Raw genomic sequence first — 22090 nt, 5'->3', positions numbered from 1 at the left:
AACACAAAATAAGTGTCTGACAATAATTTAAGGAAAAATTGAAAATAAGTTTATTTATACTGTAATGACAGTTGTTTTTATTTTAAAGCATGGTTTTATATGCTTCTTCTGTATATACTAGTGATGAATTTTAATGCAAGTTCTTAAAACAAACTTAAGCATTTTAATTTGAATACAACCCTGGATCAGAAGTTACCATGGCTGGGCATGGTGGCTCACACCTGTAATCCCAGCACTTTGGGAGGCTGTGGGTGGATCGCTTGAGCCCAGGAACTCGAGACCAGCCTGGGCAACACAGCAAGATCCTGTTTCTACAAAAGAATAATAATAATTTAAAAATTAGCCAGGTGTGGTAGTGGGCGCCTGTAGTCCTGGCTACTTGAGAGCCCGAGGTGGGAGGATCACTTGAGCCCAGGAAGCAGAGGTCACAGTGAGTGACTGCAGCACCACACTCGAGCCTGAGTGAAAGAGTGAAACCCCTTCTCAAAAAAAAAAAAAAAAAAAATAAGAAAGAAAAGAAAGAAAAAAGTGCTACCATACCTTCTCCTGAAAGACTATTTACATATACTACTTTTCAACTCACATCAGGATTGAGATTCGTGACGAGTAGAACAGAATTTCCTGGTATACCACTAGCCCCAGGAATGGCCATCCTTCCAGTGACAGCAGAGGAGGTGATTGTGAGAGGACCAAGAGCTCCAGGAACAGCTGGAACTGATAGACCTTTTAAAAATACCAGAAGCATTTCATATTCTAATTATTTGAAGAATTGTAACACTTGATAGAATTTAAGTAAATAAAGAGGAAAGGAAAAATACAGAAAGAAAATGTGTCATAGCTACCATAAAGATACTGAAGGCCAGTTTTCTCCCCTGCAGAGTCTGTCTGCGAGCTGAGCTCCTCATCCGTAGACATTATTATACTTAGTGCTCTATTATTCATACAGTACTCTGCAGAGTAACTGAACTCACTGGGCCTAACGTTATTAGGCTTTTCAGAGGGTCTGTCAACTACAAACACTTCCTCTGTTTCTTACAATAGATACATCCTAATTCATACTGACTTCTACCATAAAATCAGATATGTATTTTTTTAAAGTCCTTCAGCAAAAGTCAAAAACATGCATGCTAGGTAGTGCTATATGACATTTTATACGGGAAAAACATTTTGTGACTGTATAAAATGCTATATAAATATTATTTTGACCAAAATAGAAATTTACAGAACTCAATATTCTTTTGTAGCAGAAATGTTCTGAGCTCTCTACTTCTCTAGGTATTATGGAAATACTGAAAGCTCAGTAACACCAGAATACTGACACTATACTTAAAACAGCACACTTTCCCACTATATTGTGTTCTCAGCTTAAAAACTGTCTAAGGTAAAACCTCTAGTTTATGCAAAATGAACCAATTCCTTAATTTAATGATTCTTTAAAATAAACAGTCTGGCCACTTTACCACGTATCATGTAATTAAATTATAATATATTTTACATTCAGCCTATTCTGCTTGACAATCTAAGAAGGTCATAACTACCATCATCCATACCGCTGAATTTTAAAACTGTGCAGACCACATTCCCAGGCTGAACACTATTGCACAAAATCAATAGCCCTCACATGACATATTCCCATGCCCCAGCAGTCCAATCCTGACACTTCTGCATAACTTTTGCTATTTGTATGTCTGTTATACATGAGCTAAGAGCACAGTTCAGCTACACTGTAGGATGTGTGTGTGTGTTTATCTTCTATCAGCTTAAAAGTCTTATCAAGTCAGAAGCCCTCTTTTATTCACTTTTCGTCTTTCTTAATATTACTTAATATTTATACATAGAGTATATCTAAAAGAAATATCCAAAATGAGGGAAAACATATCAAAATGTCCACCAATTATTAAACTTGGAGGAGCTTCAAACAAATAAAACTATGTTTTTAACATGACAGGCAGAATATTCACTTAATTAAATATATGTTAAGATATACTAAAAACCACCAAGATGGTAAAATTTAAAACCTCAACCTTCATATCACTCTTTCTGTTAACTCCATCCTCTCCATCAAAAAGAGAGTAGTTACTGGCTGGGTGCAGTGGCTCACCCTTTAATCCCAGCACTTTGGGAGGCTGAGGCAGGCTGATCACTTGAGGTCAGGAGTTTGAGACCAGCCTGGCCAACATGGCAAAACCCCATCTCTACTAAAATTAGCTGGGCGTGGTGACATGCACGTCTAGTCCCAGCTACTAGTCCCAGCTACTCAGAAGGTTGAGGCATGAGAATCGTTTGAACCCAGGAAGTGGAGGTTGTAGTAAGCCGAGATTGCGCCACTGCATTCCAGCCTAGGTGACAGAGCGAGATTCTGTCTCACAACAACAACAAAAAAAAAAAAAAAGAGAGAGAGAGAATAGTTAAAATTCCCAGAATTCAAAGGTTAGAATATAAAGATTACTGCCAGAAAGTAGCTATGTTGCTTTGTAGTTACAGTCACAGATCAGTTTAAGGTGGAAATACATGGAATAGGCTTACCACTCTGTCATTCCCCTAATCACCAACCTCAGTGTTTTCTTTAGATGCCAGAGAGAAAACCATAAAGTAATATTTTCTCTTTTCCTTCAATTATAATCAAATTCATTTTGCTTACTATTTGGAAAATAATGGGAGTCATTATCAAAGAATTAATCAATTCCTATCTCTTAATTATCTCCATTAGCTAGAGACAAAATATACATTCCCTGAAATAAACAGCATGCATACCCCTCTATGGTAATCTTCAAAACCCATTAATGACAAAAGGTTTTCTGAAGATGAATAGTGAATGTACAGTATGACTGTATATTTGTTGAGTACTGTCAAAGGCACTGAAGGCCCAAAGATAAGACAGGTCTGTTCAACACATAATTGATAAGCTTATCAGTAAAGACAGAAGCAACTTAAACATTTCATATTAACAACTGCAAAGGCAAATCTAAGGTTATTTAATGTAGTTAGCCTACAGTTATTTGTGCCAAAAGCAAACAAAAATGATGCAGAACACATAATTATTGGATTATGGGATCCAATATGGATTATTGGATTATGGGATCCAATCTGGATTATTGGATCCAAAAATCCAATCTGGATTACTGGAATTAAGAATGGGACCAGAGAGAATAATTTGTAAATAACAAGGAAGCTATGTATCATACAAATCACTACACTTCTACAGCTGGTATGTGTAATGCTTTATGGTAAACTCTTCAAATATGATAACATTCTTCATCTTGATAAGTTCCTAGGAAATATACAACTTCATTAAAAGTCATTTCAAATCCAACTTAAAAGAATCACCTGTAGCTTGAGGAAATCCAATGGCTGGGGCAAATCCAGCAGCCCCTGCATATGGTGAAGAAATTATACCTGGTGCACCTAATGGGAAAGAGAAGCTAAAGTAAACACACTGCCTTCTATAAATATGGTTATGAAAGCAATATAAAACAGCTCCATGAAAGTATATTACTAACAAAGAGATTCTGTTACGGAGTAAAGATCTGTTCAAAAGTGATCTTTAATGTATAAATTAAGAGCCTCTGCCACTTCCAAAGGCTAACCCCTTTCAACTGGGTTCAAGGACCAAGAGTACAGTTTAGCTGTTATTTAGTTTTGGACTAGCCTGAGATTCTTTCTCTTATTTAGAGCAAGATTTCATAATGAAAAATCAGTTACTTATTAAATGTTATTAAATCTGTATCTGTGGAGTAACTATGCTGATTTTAAAAAATGAGTTAAAATTCTTGCCTTTGAGAGGCTTACAAACTAAAAGTACGAATTATAGCAGATTCATGATGAGGGTCGAATGGTACAAATTCAAATGTATTACAACTGGAATAAGAAGTGATCACAGAGGATTCGCTGTGACTGGTCAGAGAAGTTTTCACTGGAGGTAAAACCCTTAGCCAGATATTATGTAATCAAAGAAGCACAGTATTTAGTGTGTACTAAATGCTAAACAAATGCTGGTCTTCTCTTTCCTTTAAGAAGTCTGGTGACTGTGTATCATCAACAACAATGGGAGTCAGTTCCAATGGAGAGTCAGTTTTAGTAGACAAATGATTAATTTGGTTTGGGGGAACATCAAATTTGAGATGATGATGAAATATTCAAATAGAAATGGCCAGAAGTGGAAATAAGGGAGCAAAGTCAGATTACTATAAGTAAACACATAAATTTGTGAATTACCTGTGTAGAAATAAATGTGAAAGTCATACAAATGAGAGCGCCACTAAAAACGGCAGGAGACAAGAAATGAAGGTTAAAGATACAGCCTGCGGGTATAGGTACACTTAAGCAATAGAAGGAAAGGGAATATGCTACAGAAAAGAGAAAGAGACTAGCCTTAGAAACAGGAAAAAAACATGGAATTATAGTACTTCAGAATCTAGAGGAACAGTTTCAAAAGGGGGATGGGGAGGACCTTCAATATAGGGCACAGAGAATGAGAAATGAAAAAGGTAAACAACAGTATTACAGAAATAGTGAGAGGTTGGACTGCAAACCTCAAAGTGGGGAGTTTGCTTTTTAATGATAGGGAGATGACCATATTTATAGGCACAAGTATGTAGGCTCTATTTGCTAGGAGTTAAAAACTCATATAATTTTATTTTCTTCATTAAAAAGATTTAATATAATTTATTCAATATGTAACTAATTACAGTAATCCAAGAAAATACAGTCACAAGAGACTGCAGGGATAGAATTAGCAGAAAGAATTGACATTGATATTCAAAAAATGAGAGAAACTGACAGAATAATTGATGAAGTAAGAAGAGAGAGTAAAATCCATTTAACATATACATGTTGTGAGCATATCATGAGCTAAGCATTCTAGTGAGGAGTCTGAACAAAACAGACAAGATTTTGTCTTTGCCAAACTTAGACACAAGTAAGCTCAAGATCATAGGTAAAATGATTCATTTTTACAACAGAAAACAGTATACTAAAGGCACAAAGGAAGACTTCACAAAGAGACCTCAAGATAGACACAAGCAATTATGAACATCTATGCTAGAAAGGCTAAAAACAAAGTCAAACATAAGGAAAGAGATGGTGGATATTGTATTATTGTTGCCAATATTCACTTGCCCACTTCTATATAACTGGCCAAACATGACTTGCAATGCCTTCTGGTGGAAGAGCACACATTTCCATACAGTTCACAATGGGCTTGATCATGTTATGTTTTTCCCAAAGAATAACGGTGGAAATGACATGTTACTACTTCCACACAGAGCCTGCAAGTGGCATTACGGGTTTATACCTGCTCCCTTATTCTTGACTCTCTGCCACAAGAATGTCATGTCTCAAAAAGGAGTGATCTTTAGCATGGGCCCTACATAAAAAAGAGAAGTGGAGGATGGCAGCAAGAGCTTATTCACAGCTGCCGAGGCATGGGAGAGAAATAAACATTAATTTCTATCAACCACTGATGAGGGGGAGTAGTTGTTAAGCACAGCAAAGTGGCTAACACAGATGGCTACAGAAAGGGTGAGCAGAGAGAGAGCTCTAGCAAGCAGATTTGAGAGAAATTAGGAAAGATTTTGAGATAACTATCATAGAACATTCAATAGAAATACATAAAAGGACTGGCAAACAATTATCAAGACCAAATTTAAATAACTGTTTCCATGTAAAATAAGATTAATAAGAACATTTGCTAAAATTTGATAAAACATGCATTTTTCAAGTGTCTATATAATCCACACTCCCTAAATGAGCAGAAACAGAAACATTATATAGCAAAGTAAGCCATTAGACAATGGATTCATATCCTCATTTCAGAACGAGGCAATTACACAAACCTTTAAGAAAAACGTTTCGGATCTGAACGACTAAGAACGGATTCTTCACATTTGGAAAATGTACCACCATGATAGCAACCAAGGCAATATGAATTAATACGTAACATTTTAACCTATGAAATCAGTTTATCACAGTGTTATTTGAAATAGCAAAATCCTAAACAAACAAGCTTAATGTCTAAATTGGAGAATAATTAATATAAATCAACCTTACTGCACAAAAATGCTCAATGAACAAGTATAAAGACTTTCTTTAAGAAACCTAAAAGTTGCCGAGATTATAAGGAGTAACTAGGCCCAAACTCTAACCCTGTGACACTGAGCTTTGATCAGCTCATGGGGTAGCAGGCCAGAAGCAAATACCAGGGTTAGCCCATGGTGAGAAGTCAACAGGATACTCTCACTGCATTAACCTATCAGTATAAGCTGAAAATAATACCCTATCTACTATTCCTACCATCTTCAAAAGACTATGAGGAAGGTTTACTTTGTGACTAGCAGAGAAGGGAGAAAAGTCCCTGAAAAGTTCTAACTGACAGGAAGCTTTCACAAAAATTTACAGCCCAAATTTAAATTTCTTGGAAGTCCAAAGGAAAATCAAGCTACGAATTTAGGTTGAAATGATCCTGAACATAGAGCCTTTAATGTTGCAGGCAAGCAAATTCTCTCTGGAGGAACAAATACCTTAATCCCGAGCCTCAAAGGACAATAATTAATTCTCCACGTAAAGTGAATAACTCATCCTCACCCTCCCCCACAAAAAACCCCAAAAAGTCAGAAATATCTAAGCAGAAAGAAAACTGCAAAAAATCTGAGATACTAAATTAAGCAGATGAAGATTTAAATAGTATGTTTGAAAAAAGACATACAAAAAAGTATCTGTACTACAGGAGACACTTTTAAAAAATGAACCAAATAAAATTTCTGGAAATGAAAGCTACAGTTGCTAAAATCTAAAATTACAGGACAGATTTAACAACAATTAAACTAAGTTGAAGAGTGTCATCAGTGAACTGAAAGTTAGGTCCCAAGAAATTATTTCAAATGCAGCCCAGAAAGGAAAGTAAGTTTGGTACACTGAGGACAGTTTGGGGGTATAACATGTCTAATCAAAGCTCCAGAAAGACAGGAGAGAAATAGTGGTAAGGGGAAATACATGAAAGGGTAATTTCTAGAACCACTGAAAATAACAAACAATCCACTGACTCAAGAAGCCCAATGAGCTCCAATTAGAATAAAAATAAATCCTTAAAATAAATACATCAAATACATCATACTGAAACTACACAAAAGAAAAAGGACGCCAAAGAAAAGGAAAATTCCTAAAGAATAGCCAGAAAAAAGAGAGCAGTAGTTAGCTTGACAACTGACTTTCTCTTTTTTTTTTAGAGACGGAGTCTCGCTCTGTCACCCAGGCTGGAGTGCAGTGGCGCAATCTTGGCTCACTGCAAGCTCCGCCTCCCGGGTTCATGCTATTCTCCTGCCTCAGCCTCTCGAGTAGCTGGGACTACAGGCGCTTGCCACCACGCCCAGCTAATTTTTTGTATTTTTAGTGGAGACAGGGTTTCACTGTGTTAGTCAGGATGGTCTAGATCTCCTGACCTTGTGATCTGCCCGCCACGGCCTCCCAAAGTGCTGAGATTACAGGCGTGAGCCACCGTGCCCAGCTGACAACTGACTTTCTAAGAGCAACAATGGAAACCAGAATACCATCGAATGGTATCTTTAATATGCTGAAAGAAAAAATACCTGTCAACCTAGAATTTTTTTTTTTTTTTTTTTGAGACGGAGTCTCGCTCTGTCGCCCAGGCTGGAGTGCAGTGGCCGGATCTCAGCTCACTGCAAGCTCCGCCTCCCGGGTTCACGCCATTCTCCTGCCTCAGCCTCCCATGTAGCTGGGACTACAGGCGCCCGCCACCTCGCCCGGCTAGTTTTTTGTATTTTTTAGTAGAGACGGCGTTTCACCGTGTTAGCCAGGATGGTCTCGATCTCCTGACCTCGTGATCCACCCGTCTTGGCCTCCCAAAGTGCTGGGATTACAGGCTTGAGCCACCGCGCCCGGCAACCTAGAATTTTATACTCAGCAAAAATGACTCTTAAAATTGATAACAAAAGAAAAATATTTTGGGGCAAATAAAAACTTCAAATATGTTACCACAGACCTTTCCTAAGTGAAATACTAAAAAGTATCTTTCAGGCAGAATATAAGTGTTTTCAGATGGCCTGTCTTGAGTTGCAAGAAGGAATGAAAAACCTAAAGAGTTATATATGGTTTAATCTAAATGAATACTGATTGTACAAAACAATAATAACAAATGGCAAGATTAAAGTCAAATAATGTAAAAATATAATAACATCACAGTAAGGAGGAGGTAAAAGGAGTCCAAGTGTCCTAATATTTTTCTATTATGTAAGAAAAGGTACAGCTATTAATTAACATTAGATTTTGGTAAAATGTTTGAAAGTTAAAAATCTAGATAAAAACAGAAACAGTGCTAAACTTCAAACCAGTAGTGGAAAAAACAGAATAATAAACATTTATTCAACAAATATTGTTTGCATGGTTATTTTGCTTCAGGAATTAGAAAATATTAGTAAACTAAATAGGCATCCTACTCCCCAAGTCTGCCCTGGTGAAGTTTAATAGAGATTAAAAACAGAATAAACAATACACAGAATATGCAATAAGTTAACTGTATAGCATGGAAGAAGGTGACAATTACTATTGAAAAAAACAGGCTGGGCATAGTGACTCACACCTAGAATCCCAGCACTTTGGGAGGCCAAGGTGGGTGGATCACTTCAGGCCAAGAGTTCAAGAGAAGCCTGGAAAACATAGTGAGAACCCTCTCTCTACAAAAAATTTTAAAATTAATCAGGCATGGTGGTGCCTGCCTGTATTCTCAGCTACTCAGGAGGCTGAGGTGGAAGGACTGCCTGAGTCCAGGAGTTCCAGGCTGCAGTGAGGCATGATAGAACCACTGCACACCAGCCTGGGTAACAGAGTGAGAGAGATCTGTTGAAAGAAAGAAAAGAAAGAGAGAGGAAAAAGAAAAGAAGAGGGGGACGGGACGGGAGAAGAGGAAGAGGGAAGGGAAGGGAGGAGGGGGGAGGGAAAGAAAGAAGGAAGGATAAGGAGAGTTCTGAGGAAGAGCTTGTCAAGACAGGTCAAAGAAGGCAGATGAGAAATATCTCTCCCAGTGTACCTGCAAGAAAAGCACTCCAGGCAGAAGAAATAACCAGTGGAACGATCTGGAGGTTGGAACATACCTAATATGTTTGATAAACAATAGGGATATCAGTATTGAGGGACAGAAGGATGAAGTAGGGGAGCATGAAAAAAGATTTGCCAAAAAGAAGAAAAGATGGTACAGGGCCTTGTAGATTCAATGTAAAGATGGGGGCATCCACTCTGAAATAAACAGAAACCTTTGGAGGGTACTCAGCATTAGAGTAAAATGATTTGACTTCATTTCTTTTCTAACTTATACACAATACAATGTACATATATACATGTGTATGTAATATGTATATCTGCGTACAATGTGATGAGTTTTGATATACTGTCATGCTCAGTGGTCAGTAACAATCCACATATACAGTGGTGGTCCCATATGATTATAATGGAACTGAAAAATTCCTATTGCTCAGTAATGTTATAGCCATTGTAACACTGTAGTGCAACATATTCTTCATATGTTTGTAGTGATGCTGGCATAAACAAACTCAATAATATAAAAGTACAGAAAATAAAATTGTTTACAGTATATAACACTTGGTAATAAAGAATTATGTTACTGGTTTATATACATACTATACTTTTATTATATAGTATATACTATACTATACTTCCTATTGTTATTTTAGAGTGTACTCCTACATGTTTTTTTAAAAAAAACTGACCTGTAGAACAGCTTCATTCAGGTCCTTCAGGAGGTCTTCCACAAGAATGTATTGTCATTATAGATGACAGTTTCATACATGTTACTGTCCCTGAAGACCTTCCAGTGGGACAAGATGTAGAAGACAGCGATATTGACAGTCCTGACCTTGCGTAGACTGAGGTTAATGTGTGTATGTGTCTTAGTTTTTAATAAAAAACTAAAAGTTGAAAAAAGGTTAATAGAAAAAAGTTCACAGAATAAGGATATGAAGAAAAAATATTTTTGAACATCTTGTAAACAAAAAATATTTTGTACACAATGTGCTTGTGTTTCAAGCTAAGAATTATCACAAAAGAGTCAAAAGTTAAAAATAAAAAGCTTATGAAGTTAAAATTACAGTAAGCTAAGGTTTTTTATTTAAGGTTATTTATTTATTTAATTTACTATCATTATTTTTTTAAACTGAGTCTCACTCTGTCGCCCAGGCTGGAGTGCAGTGGCACAATCTGGGCTCACTGCAGACTCCACCTCCTGGGTTCAAGCAATTCTCCTGCCTCAGCCTCCCAAGTAGCTGGGATTACAGAAGCCCTCCACCACACCCAGCTGATTTTTGTATTTTTTAGTACAGATGGGGTTTCACAGTGTTGGCCAGGCTGGTCTCGAACTCCTGACCTCAAGTGATCCACTTGTCTCAGCCTCCCAAAGTGCTGGGATTACAGGTGTGAGCCACCATGCCTGGGCAAGCTAAGGCTAATTTATTATTAAGGAAAGAAAAATATTACTTTCAGTCCTGCAACCTCTACTCATGGGAAGTGCCCTATACAGGTGTACCATTTTTATTTTTATACTGTATTTTTACTGTACCCTTCCTATGTTTAGATACACAAATACTTATCATATGTTATAGTTGCCTATAGTATTCATTACGGTAACATGCCATGCAGTCTAGGTGTATAGTAAGCTATAATATCTATGTTTAAGTACACAACAAAACCACCTAATGACACGTTTCTCAGAACGTATCCCTGTGGTTAAGGAACATATGACTGTATATTTAAAGCATGTGAAATTATCATCACAATCAAGATAACAAATATTCACACCATTCCTGAAACTTTTCTCATGTCCCTCTGCTATCTATCTCTCTCCAAACTTTGTCCTCAGGCAACCACTGATCTTTCTCACACTATAGATTAGTTTGCATTTTATAGAAATACACACAAACAGAATTATACAATAGGTGTTCCTTTCCGTCTGCCTTCTCTTGTTCAGCATAATCCCTTTGCCTTTATCACTACTTTATTCCTTTTTATTGCTGAATAGTATTTGACTGCATAGAAGGACCACTTTTATCTATTCACCTGTTAGTAGAATACTTCTAGATTTTGGCTATTATAAATAAAACTGCTATGAACATTTGTGTTTAACAGTAAATCACATTTTAATTAACTAATTTATATATTTTTTGGAGATGGGGTCTGACTGTGTTACCTGAAATGAAGTACAGCAGCTATTCACAGGCTTGGTTAGAGCGCACTCAAGCCTGAGCTCAAACAATCCTCCTGCCTCAGCCTCCCATATAACAGGGACTACAGGTGTGCTGGCCACTGCACCCAGCAACATTTTTAAATTTCACAAATCACCAGGCTAGGTAGGAGCCAGAGGTTTTGCCAACTTGGAATGAGTGATGTTTGCCTTTTGGTTTTCTTGATGTATCTTTCCAACAGTGGAGCACTAAAATTATGATGTACAATACGTAAATTATTTCCTTTTACGATTTGTGCTTTCTGTGGTCTAATAAACTTTGCATATCTCCAGGTTACAAAGATTTTCTCCTATGTCTTCTTCTGGAAATTTTATAGGTATAAGTGCATTTGTTTTTAAGAGACAGGGTCTTGGTGTTGCCCAGGCTGGAGTGCAGTGGCTATTCACAGGCACAATATCACTACGGATCTACATGGAAGTTGTAACCTCCTCTGTTTCTGACCTGGACCAGTTCATCCCTCCTTAGGCAACCTTGTTGGCCTCCTCTCCTGGGAAGTCACGATATCGCTGCAGAACTTAAGTGCAGACATCCGATCAGAACAGAACATTATAGCCCAGAACTCCCGGGCTCAGGTGATCCTTCCACCTTGGCCTCCTGAATAGCTGGAACTACAGGTCCACACAACAAATTTTACATACAGGACTAAGATCCATTTCAAATTAATTTGTCAGTATGTCACAGGATAATGGTTAATACTTTTTATCCCCAATACCCATATCCACTTGTACAAAACCCACTTACTGAAAGATTTTCCCTTTCTCTAGTGGATTAGATTGGCAACATTGTTGAAAATCAATTGACCACATCTGTGGATCTATTTCTAGTCTCTCTAATATGCTCCATTAATCTATATATCTATCCTTCTGACATTACCAAACTGGTTTGATTACTGCAGCTCCATGTTAAGTCTTATAGGTTAAAAAAAAAAAGTTTTCAGCAGCTCTATTCTAAATGCTTTCTTTTTCCATTTCTATATTAATTTTAGAAGTTGGGTCTATCTTACTTAAGCAAGAAAAAGAATTAAAGTCCCAGGGATTAGGCCAGGTGTGGTGGCTCGTCTGTAATCCCAGTACTTTAGGGGGCCAAGGTGGGTGGATCACTTGAGGTGAGGCATTTGAGACCAGGCTGGCCAACCTGGTGAAACCCAATCTCTACTAAAAATACCAAAAATTAGCTAGACGTGGTGGCAGGCACCTGTAATCCCAGCTACTCAGGAGGCTGAGGCATGAGAATTGCTTGAACTTGGAAGGCAGAGGTTGCAGTGACCCAAGATTGCGCAACTGGACTCCAGCCTGGGTGAAAGAGCCAGACTCTGTCTCAAAAAGTTAAAAAAGCCCCAGGGATTAGCAGAAAGGATATAAACTGACATTATCTGTAGATGATATGATTGTGTATATTGAAATGTAAAAAGAATCCACAGGCAAATTATTGGAATTCGTAAGAGTTTATCAGGGTTTCTGACTTATGAAATCAAGAGATAACAATGTTGCATTTCTGTATGACCAACAGTTAGAAAACAATAATGATACTTCAAACTTACATTGGGCTTATGTTAGGTATCATTTTAAACTCTTCATGTACATGATGAGCACATTTAATCTTCACAACCCTACCAGTTAAGAACTGTTACACATTACACACAGAAAGAGAAATGCAGAGTAGTTAAGTAACTTGCCCAAGATTACACAGCTCATTAATAGGTCTAGAATCAGAATACAAAAAATATGGTTCCTAGACACCACACTATGCCATGTAAAATAAAAGTAAAAGTAAGAAGTTCTCAGGAATAGCCGGGCACGGTGGCTCACACCTATAACCCCAGCACTCTGAGAGGCCGAGGCAGGCGGATCACGAGGTCAGGAGATCAAGACCATCCTAGTTAACACGGTGAAACCCCCCTCTACTAAAAATACAAAAAATTAGCCAGGCATGGTGGCATGTGCCTCTCGGCTTCGGGAGGCTGAGGCAGGAGAATTGCTTGAACCTGGGAGGTGGAGGTTGCAATGAGCTGAGATCACGCCACTGCACTCCAGCCTGGGCAACAGAGCGAGACTGTCTCAGGAAAAAAAAAAAAATTCTCAGGAATAAATGCAACAAAAAAATGTGCAAATCTTTAAGGAGAAAAGTCACCCAACTTTACTGAAAGACATTAACAAACATCCAGGCTGCAGTGGCTGACACCTGTAATCCTAGTGCTTTGGGAAGCTGAGGTTGGAGATCACTTGAGACCAGGAGTTTTAGACCAATCTAGGTGACATAGAGGGACCCTATCTCTACAAAAAAAAATTTTTTTTTTAATTAGCAGAGCATGGTGATGTATGCCTGTGGTCCTGGCTACTCAGGAGGCTGAGGTGGGAGGATTGCCCGAGCCTGGAGGTCAAGCTTGCAGTGAAGCATGATTGTACCACTGCACTTCAGCCTAGGTGACTGAGCAAAACCCTGTCTCAAAAAAAAAAAAAAGTCCAAACGAATGGATAGATGCACAATGTTCAAAGACTGGAAAATTCTATCATAATGATGTCAATTATCTTCTAACTCATTTGTAAATTCAATGTAATCCCAATCAAAACCCCAAGAGCTACTGCTGCTGCTTTTTTTTTTTTTGGAACTCAACAAGCTGATCTTAAAATGCTTAAAAAATACAAATAGTCAAGAATTGCCAAGATAGTCTTGAAGAAGAGTAAGATAAAAAAGACTTTAGCAGAGATTCAGACTTCTGGTAATGACAAAAGGAGACAACTAGACCAACGTAGCAACGCCCAGAAAAATAAGTCTTGTAAGTATCAAGCTCGGCCGGGCGCAGTGGCTCACATCTGTAGTCCCAGCACTTTGGGAGGCCGAGGCGGGCAGATCACTTGAGGTCAGGAGTTCAAGACCAGCCTGGCCAACATGGCAAAACCCTGTCTCTACAAAAAATACAAAAAAATTAGCCAGTGTGGTGGTGCACATCTGTAGTACCAGCTACTCAGGAGGCTGAGGCATGAGAACTGCTTGAACCTGGGAGGCAAAGGCTGCAGCAAGCCCAGACTGTGCCACTGCACTCCAGCCTGGGCAGAGCGAGACTCTGCCTCAAAATCAAAGACAAAAACAAACAAACAAAAACTCAAGTTAGTAGTATGTGTTTGCAATTCCGAAACCACTTCTGTGTAATCTAAGATTGAGCAAATAGGTAAACATGTTAAGGATAATGGGAATCAGATTTCTTATTCTTAGAGAGTTACCAATTTGTAAAGGGTGCTGGATTGGAATTGGGGTTTTCAGTTAAAATTCGTTTTTTAAAATACACACACACAGAGAAATATATATTTATGAAGCAAACATAGACACACATCCTAGTCATGTCCATTTAGTTATGCCCTATTATCAATGAGCACATCTAATGTTTAGGTATTGATTTTTAAATATCATTTTCCCCTAAAAGAAACCAGGGTTCACTGAAGAAATGGCTGATTCCAGCGCCAGGTTGGGTAAAGAAGATCTGAAATATCTAGTGCCAGAAAGAAAGAAGTGCTCCAATTATGACGGTGGCATGTCAAAAGGCCACAGAGCCAGTGTGAACGGCCTCCTACTGGCCAAATCAGGGACAACTTGAACATAAAATGAAAAACGATAGTAGGAAATTATAACTTGTAGAATAAAATAAGAATATATGAGTCCTTATCGATGTGAAATAAATGAATGAAAGTGATGATGGTAAGAAATCTCATCCTCTCAAAGTGCTGGGATTACAAGTGTGAGCCACTGTGCTCAGTCGAGAAAAACTTTTTTTTTTTTTTTGAGATGGAGTCTTGCTCTGTCGCCCAGGCTGGAGTGCAGTAGCAGGATCTTAGTTCACTGCAGCCTCCGTCTCCCAGGTTCAAGCAATTGTCGTGCCTCAGCCCTGCTACTTGCTGGAACTACAGGAACGTGCCACCATGCCTAGCTAATTTTTGTATTTTTAGTAGAGACAGGGTTTCCCCCCATGTTGGCCAGGATGGTCTTGAACTCCCAACCTCAAGTGATCCACCCACCTCGGCCTCCCAAAGTGCTGGGATTACAGGTGTGAGCCACCACACCCAGCTGAGAAAAACATTCTTTATAATAAAATGCTAGCTAATAAAGGTAGAAGAAATGATGGAATTAGCAAATTATCTCATGGCAACCATCAGAATAACAAATAATTCTGGCAACAGATGTGAAAAATAAAAGGTGGGCTGGGTGCAATGGCTCACATCTGTAATCCCAGCACTTTGGGAGGAAGAGGCAGGTGGATCATGAGGTCAGGAGATCAAGACCACCCTGGCTAACACGGTGAAACCCCATCTCTACTAAAAATACAAAAAATTAGCCAGGCGTGGTGGTGGGCGCCTGTAGTACCAGCTACTCAGGAGGCTGAGGCAGGAGAATGGCGTAAATCCAGGAGGCGGAGCTTACAGTGAGCTGAGATGGCGCCACTGCACTCCAGCCTGGGCGAGAGACCCAGACTCAGTCTCAAAAAAAAAAGAAACAGAAAAAGGTGAAAAGTGGTAAGAACAGGGTATTTACCATCTCAATCAGTAAATTCGTTATAACGGGAAAAATAGTAAAATAGTAACACTACAGGGAAGAAACCTGCAAGACCACTTTAACAAGTGATCAAAGCTAACACCACAAGAAAAAGGATAAATTAACATCATATGTCTCCTAATGTAATGAAGTAGGAAAGACAAAATTATTTTAGTATTTCTGCTCAAAAATGTATACAACGATGAGGAAAACCCAGACATCTATATTGAAAGACATTCTACAAAAAATATCCTCCCTAATCTCTTCAAAAATCCAACAGTCCAACCTGGGCAACACAGTGAGACTCTGTCTCTACAAGAAAATAAAAATAAAAATTAGCCAGGTATGATGGCGAGTGCCTGTAGTCCCAGCTACCCAGGAGGCTGAGGTACAAGGATCACTTGAGCCCTGGAGGTTGAGATTGCAGTTAGCTGTGATTGCATCTCTGTACTTTGGCCTGGGCAACAGAATAAGTCCCTGTCACCAAAAAAAAAAAAAAGTTATGAAAGACAGAATAAAGAAATGTTCTGAATTAAATGACTCGAAAGAGACATGACAAATAAATTAGCCTGATACTTGTTTGGATCTTTACCAGAAAAAAATTCCGTCATAAAAGACACTATTTTCACAACTGGCACTTTGGGAGGCTGAGGTGGGAGGATCACTTGATCCCAGGAGTTTGAGACTAGCCTGGTTGAAACAGCAAGACTCCATCTCCACAAAAAATGGGGGAAAAAAAAAAAAAACCCCAAAAAAGCCAGATGTAGTGTGGCTTGCCTATAGTCTAGCTACTTTGGAGGCTAAGGCAGGAGGATCGCTTGAGCCCAAGGTCAATGCTACAATGAGCTATGATCATGCCACTGCACTCTGGCCTCGATGACAGAGAAAGACCATCTCAAAAAACAAAAAGTCTATGGATTAAAGGATTGTATAGATGTTAATTTCCTAACTTTGATAATTAAACTGTATTTAGTAAGAATGTCCTTGTTCTTAGTAAATACACAATGATTAATTTAGACATAAAGGGACATCATATCTGCAACTTACTCAAGTGGTTTGGGGGTGGGGGAAAATAAATATACATACACACGCATACACAAATATAGATAGTGTATATATTATATATGTATATACATACACACACATAAATACTCAGATGATAAAGTAAATATGGCATGATGCTAATAGGGCAATCTGACTAAGAGATACATAGAAGTTCTTTGTACTACCCTTGCAATTTAATTTCAGACAAAATTTAATTTCAAAGTTTAAATTATTACTAAAACACCATAAACTTTAGAATATAAGTAAATATATTTATGACCTTATATCACAAAGGATTTCTTAAATAAGACACACAAAAAAACACAAATATAACGGAAATAAAAAATAAACTTGACTACCTAAAAGTTATCATTATCAATAAATCAACAAGCCAAAACTGGGAGAAACTATTTTGCAACCCATACAGCAAACAATGGACTAGTATCTGGAATACATAATGAATTCGTACAAGTAAAAAAAAAAGGAGAAATAAAGCACAAAAATAGACAAAAGAATTGCACAGGGATGGGGGTGAGAGGTAAAAGACTACACACTGGGTACAGTGTACGGTGCTTGGGTGTACCAAACACCAAATCTTTGCTTGCACCAAAATCTCAGAAATCACCACTAAAGAACTTATTCATGAAATAAATAAATAAACAAAATTTATGACAGGATGAATAATAAAGAAAATATGTTCAACCTCATTAGTAATTAGGAAAATGCAATTGAAAACTATGTTAAGATACCATTACACATACACTAAAATAAAAAAAAAAAATTTAACCTCACTCCTTCCAGTAGGAGATGACTTAAAAAAATTTTCTTCACCTCACAATGCAGTTACAAACTGGTGCAATCACTTTGAAAACTGGCATTATGTAATAAAACTGAAGAAATATGTTCTCTATGACCCAACAATTCCTTTCCTATGTACTTCTTAAAGAAAACTCTTGCCCAGCAGGAAAGAATGTTCATAGTAGCATCAAACTAAAACAAACAAAAGATTTATCAACAATAAAATGGATAAACAAACCATAATATATTATTCTAATCCAATGCAATGGGATACTATAGACTTGACGGTACTAAGAATGAATGAACGATAGCCACATGTATGAATACGGATGAATCACCAAAGCCATACAGGGCAAATAAAATAAAGTCACAAAAGAAAACCAGCATGAGTCCATTTATGTCAAGTTCTAAATACAGTTTTAAAATTTTTTAATGCTTTAAAGTACTGAATGCTTTAAAAAAATTTTAAGTTGCATTTAGGGATATATAATGAGTAGTAAAAAAAAAACAGGAAAACAGAAAAGCAAGAGATTATCAAATTTGGGACTGTGGTTATCTTGGGCAAAGGAGAGTGAACAAAATTGAAGAAGAAAGGTACACAGTGTGCTTCTTCAGTATGTATAAATACTTTATTTCTTAATCTGGGTGGTAATCACATGGGTGTGTATATATATACTTACGTGTTTTATAAGCTTTTCTATGAGTATAACAAATGTCACTAAAAGCAAGAACACAGTGCTTATGACTCAGCCCTAGACACTGTAAAGGGCAACCTTTAAAAGAGAAAGAACAGCCAGTCAAGTAGGAAGAAAGTAAGGAGAGTGGTGTTTCCAAAGCCAAGAAAAAAAGAAGGGAATTGTGAAACTGTATCAAATATTAGTGAGAGGCAAAGTAGAGAAACTAAAGTGCACTGTTCTCTCTCTGATGAATCACTTTTTTAGGATATAGACATTATTTTGCAGTGACTAAGGATTTATTAATAACATTAATGAGAAAGGATATGAACATTCTGATATTTTATATTCAGAAATCAAAATTCTTAACATATTTTTTAAATGTCCTCCTCCCATAATACAGAACATTAATTGCACCAAGAGTACACAATCAATTATTAGAATAAGTGAATTCTTACATTTGACAGCTGAGTTTTGGCAAACTTTAATTTGCCCCAGTATTTTTTTGCCCCAAATATTTCTATCATTTGTTATTAAAATGGTAATGACAAAGACCTTTGTCACTGCCAAATCAGGTAAGTTAAGTTAGGGGCTGGTAACAAATATAAAACAAAAAAACTTGGTCAAAGAAGCCAAAACAGACATTTTAACAACATAAGAAAGATGCACTGAATCATTCCCTTGGCTTTTTAAATTAAAAATAATAAAAAAGTTTTTACTTTAAAGTAATGAACTATTTTCTAGAAAGTTTGGACAATCATTTGGTTGTCTTAATTTTATAATTTGATTGTCTTAATTCTTTTAATTTTCTCACCTATAAAGCATGAACTAAATACTACTTAAAGTCCCAATTAGCAATATTTTATGGTGTTATTTGGTAAAGGGAAAATCAATCACAAAAGGTAGTAATACTTTATCTAAATAATAAACCACTCTTTTGAGAACTGTGAAACCAAAAGTAGCACATACTAACCTAATAAGATATTCAGACTGGGCCATCCATTGCTTTCTCCTTAAGAAGTTTACTTTAAATAAAAGGAGGAGGCTCTTCAAAGCTACAATTTGCAGAGACAGTTCAGAAGGCTGCATTTTTACTAATGCAAAATGCAACTTCACACAAGCTTAAGATACAGCTGGAAGTTCTAAAGTTTAAGAAACAAAACAAAATAAATCCTCTTCTTTGAATAAAAGAAGATCCTACTATTAATTTAGGCTTGATATAAAATATCACTACTTAAAAAGGGAAAAGTACTTTCCTCAAGAGCATATATGGCAAAATTATTTTGGCTCTAAACTAGCATATTTAAATTAATAAGTCTACTAATTTGAAGCAAATGGTCTCTCGCTTTTAAAGAATGAGAAATATCAATGTTAGAAAATAAATTTGTAACTCAATTTCAGATATTCATTTCTTTTGTCAACTAACAGAACCTCCTAATATTAATATTTAATTAATGGGCATACTTTGTTCCAGGATTCTTGCTTTCCTTTATAAATCCTGAGAGAAATGAAGAAGAAAAAGGCTTATAAACATACATGGCTTAATAAATGAAACTTGTAACTTCAGAAAACTTGCTTTGTGACCCAAAAAAGAACTACTCACCAAAAGCAGCAGCCATAGGGGGTTCAAGGGATGGTTGGCCATCACCAGTAGGAAGGTCTAAGCGAGTGAAGTCTCTGCTTTTGTCATTATTATATTTCACATTAAGGCTGGTGAGCTTGGAGAAGTCAATGCGCAGAGTGCAGCATGCATTATAGATATTCTGGCCATCCAGAGCCTAAAGCATGTAAGAAAGGGACTGGTTTTGGCAAGACAACAACACTGATAACCAAGAAGCATCTACTTTGACAAAGAGTGGCAATCAGGTGTGAGGCAGAAAGCACTGACTAAAAAGCCAAAGTCTTGGGTTTACTTTTACCTCACAGTCATTAACTATGAGCCTAAGAGAGAAAAAGAAAATCTCTTAAGTCTCAGCTTTCATCTGTAAAATAAGACTGGTAATATTTATCTTGTCTGTGGTAAGATCAAGTAAGAGAGGAGAAATGTAAAAGATTGGAAAACTACTGTCTATCGTAGAAATGTTCACTATTATTATGATTATTTTGCCTATACCAAAACTTTTAAGATACTCTGATTTTACATTCCATTTAAATTCATTTTAGTATAATTCACATTATACTAGGATGTATAAGCTTTGTTAGGATGAAAAAAAAGCTTTTGTAAATGGTACTTGTCAGAGCCACAATATATAAAATATTATCTACCACTTACTTTTTTCTATTGTAAATTTACTTTGTACTACTTTGAATAATAAACTGAGGGAAATGTGGAGTCAGTTGCAACCAAAGATTAGCAACCCCTTCCTTTGCAAGAATAAAAATTTACCTAAGGGTATTTGTGACCACTTAGGACTTTCACAAATGCTTAAATTTATAAAAATAGATACCAGAAAGCAAAGCACATAAAAATAAAACATACATACATATATATATATATCCTGATTTATAATAATGGTCATTGACAAGTATGCCATCATAAAGGTACAAAATAATACATGCACGTTCAGGGTACAGCAAATATAAAGGCTATACTCCCAATCCAGTGCCAGACACCGTGTGGTACACAAAAGTATCACAAGCCTTAGTCTTCATCTTTGACCAAAAACTAGAAATGACTAGCAAAAACTGCTACAAGATGAAATTAGAGTCAGGGATAGATATCAACAGGAGGTATGCCTAAGATAACCAAACTGAACGTCAAGTTTTATATCTTGTCAAAATAGGGTTTCGTGTACTAAAAAAAGATAACATGAATTGACAGCAGCATATTTCCTAAGATTTAGTATCTCCACCAATTTAGAGCTCAACAGGAATAAACATTGAATACTGCTGCAAAAATGGTGAAACCAATTTCTGACTGATTTAACAGAAGTAAATGCTCTACAGCCATATCACCATGAATGCGCCTGATCTCATCTGATCTCAGAAGTTAAGCAGGGTCGGGCCTACTTAGTACGTGGATGGGAGAAGTAAATGAAAAGCACGAGGGTAATGATGGCTCTATTAGCTTACATCAGGAGTACTGTGTTCAACTGTAGACTTTAAACATGACAAACAGGACCTGAGTCTCAGAGATGTGAGAGATGTTAGGAGATTTGAGATCATTTCATATGAAGAAGTAATGATTTTTAGCTTAGAAAAAAAAATACATGGAATCATACACTTTAAAATGACTAAAATGGTAAACGTCATGTATATTTTACCAAATTTTTTTTTTAAAAACACGTGGTAAAGTGGGGCACAAGAGAAGATATGATGACTTCCTTCAGGCATCACTAGAGTCATTAACAATAGAAAAATGAAACAAAGATCATAATTACCATTTTGGCATAATGTGCATTTACTGGGTCAGCATACTGAAGCAAGGCTTGAAACTGATTATTCTTTGTAAAGGTGATAATCTTCAAGACTGTGCCAAATTTAGAAAATATCTGGAAAACAATTCAAGTTAGGTTAAATGTAAAAGAAAGGTATCAAACTAATGTACCTTTATAAATACAATTTGTTCATAAATCCTTTTAAGTGAAAATTTTCTCTTTAAAACTTTGGTACCAAAATGACTTAAACCTAAAACATTAACATTTCAATACCTACGCCTATCTTAGAACAATGCCTGGTACACAACTAGCCTATTTTATGGCATACATAAATGGTACAGTATTAAAATAGGACACTACAATAATCAATGGGATGAGATGTGTTATAAAGCATATGAATAAAAGTGGG

At 36.8% G+C, this 22090-nt stretch overlaps 1 protein-coding gene across 11 annotated transcripts in view; it reads right to left on the bottom strand.

The window, feature by feature from the left end:
* PTBP3 (polypyrimidine tract binding protein 3) overlaps positions 1-22090 on the bottom strand; it is a 120872-nt gene that overhangs the window by 12813 nt on the left and 85969 nt on the right. For all 11 annotated transcript variants that reach the window (XM_033237808.1, XM_033237801.1, XM_033237810.1 and 8 more), the window contains 4 exons: positions 21685-21795; positions 19908-20082; positions 3328-3405; positions 584-723 (listed from right to left, as the gene is read on the bottom strand). In XM_033237808.1, the coding sequence (XP_033093699.1) occupies positions 584-723; positions 3328-3405; positions 19908-20082; positions 21685-21795 (504 nt within the window). The remainder of the gene's footprint in view (positions 1-583; positions 724-3327; positions 3406-19907; positions 20083-21684; positions 21796-22090) is intronic.

Source organism: Trachypithecus francoisi, unplaced genomic scaffold (genome assembly GCF_009764315.1).
Source record: "Trachypithecus francoisi isolate TF-2019V2 unplaced genomic scaffold, Tfra_2.0 Lachesis_group16, whole genome shotgun sequence".
NCBI lineage: Eukaryota > Metazoa > Chordata > Mammalia > Primates > Cercopithecidae > Trachypithecus > Trachypithecus francoisi.
The sequence above is the reverse complement of the archived record's forward strand: the minus strand, read 5'-3'. Positions and strand labels throughout refer to the sequence as shown.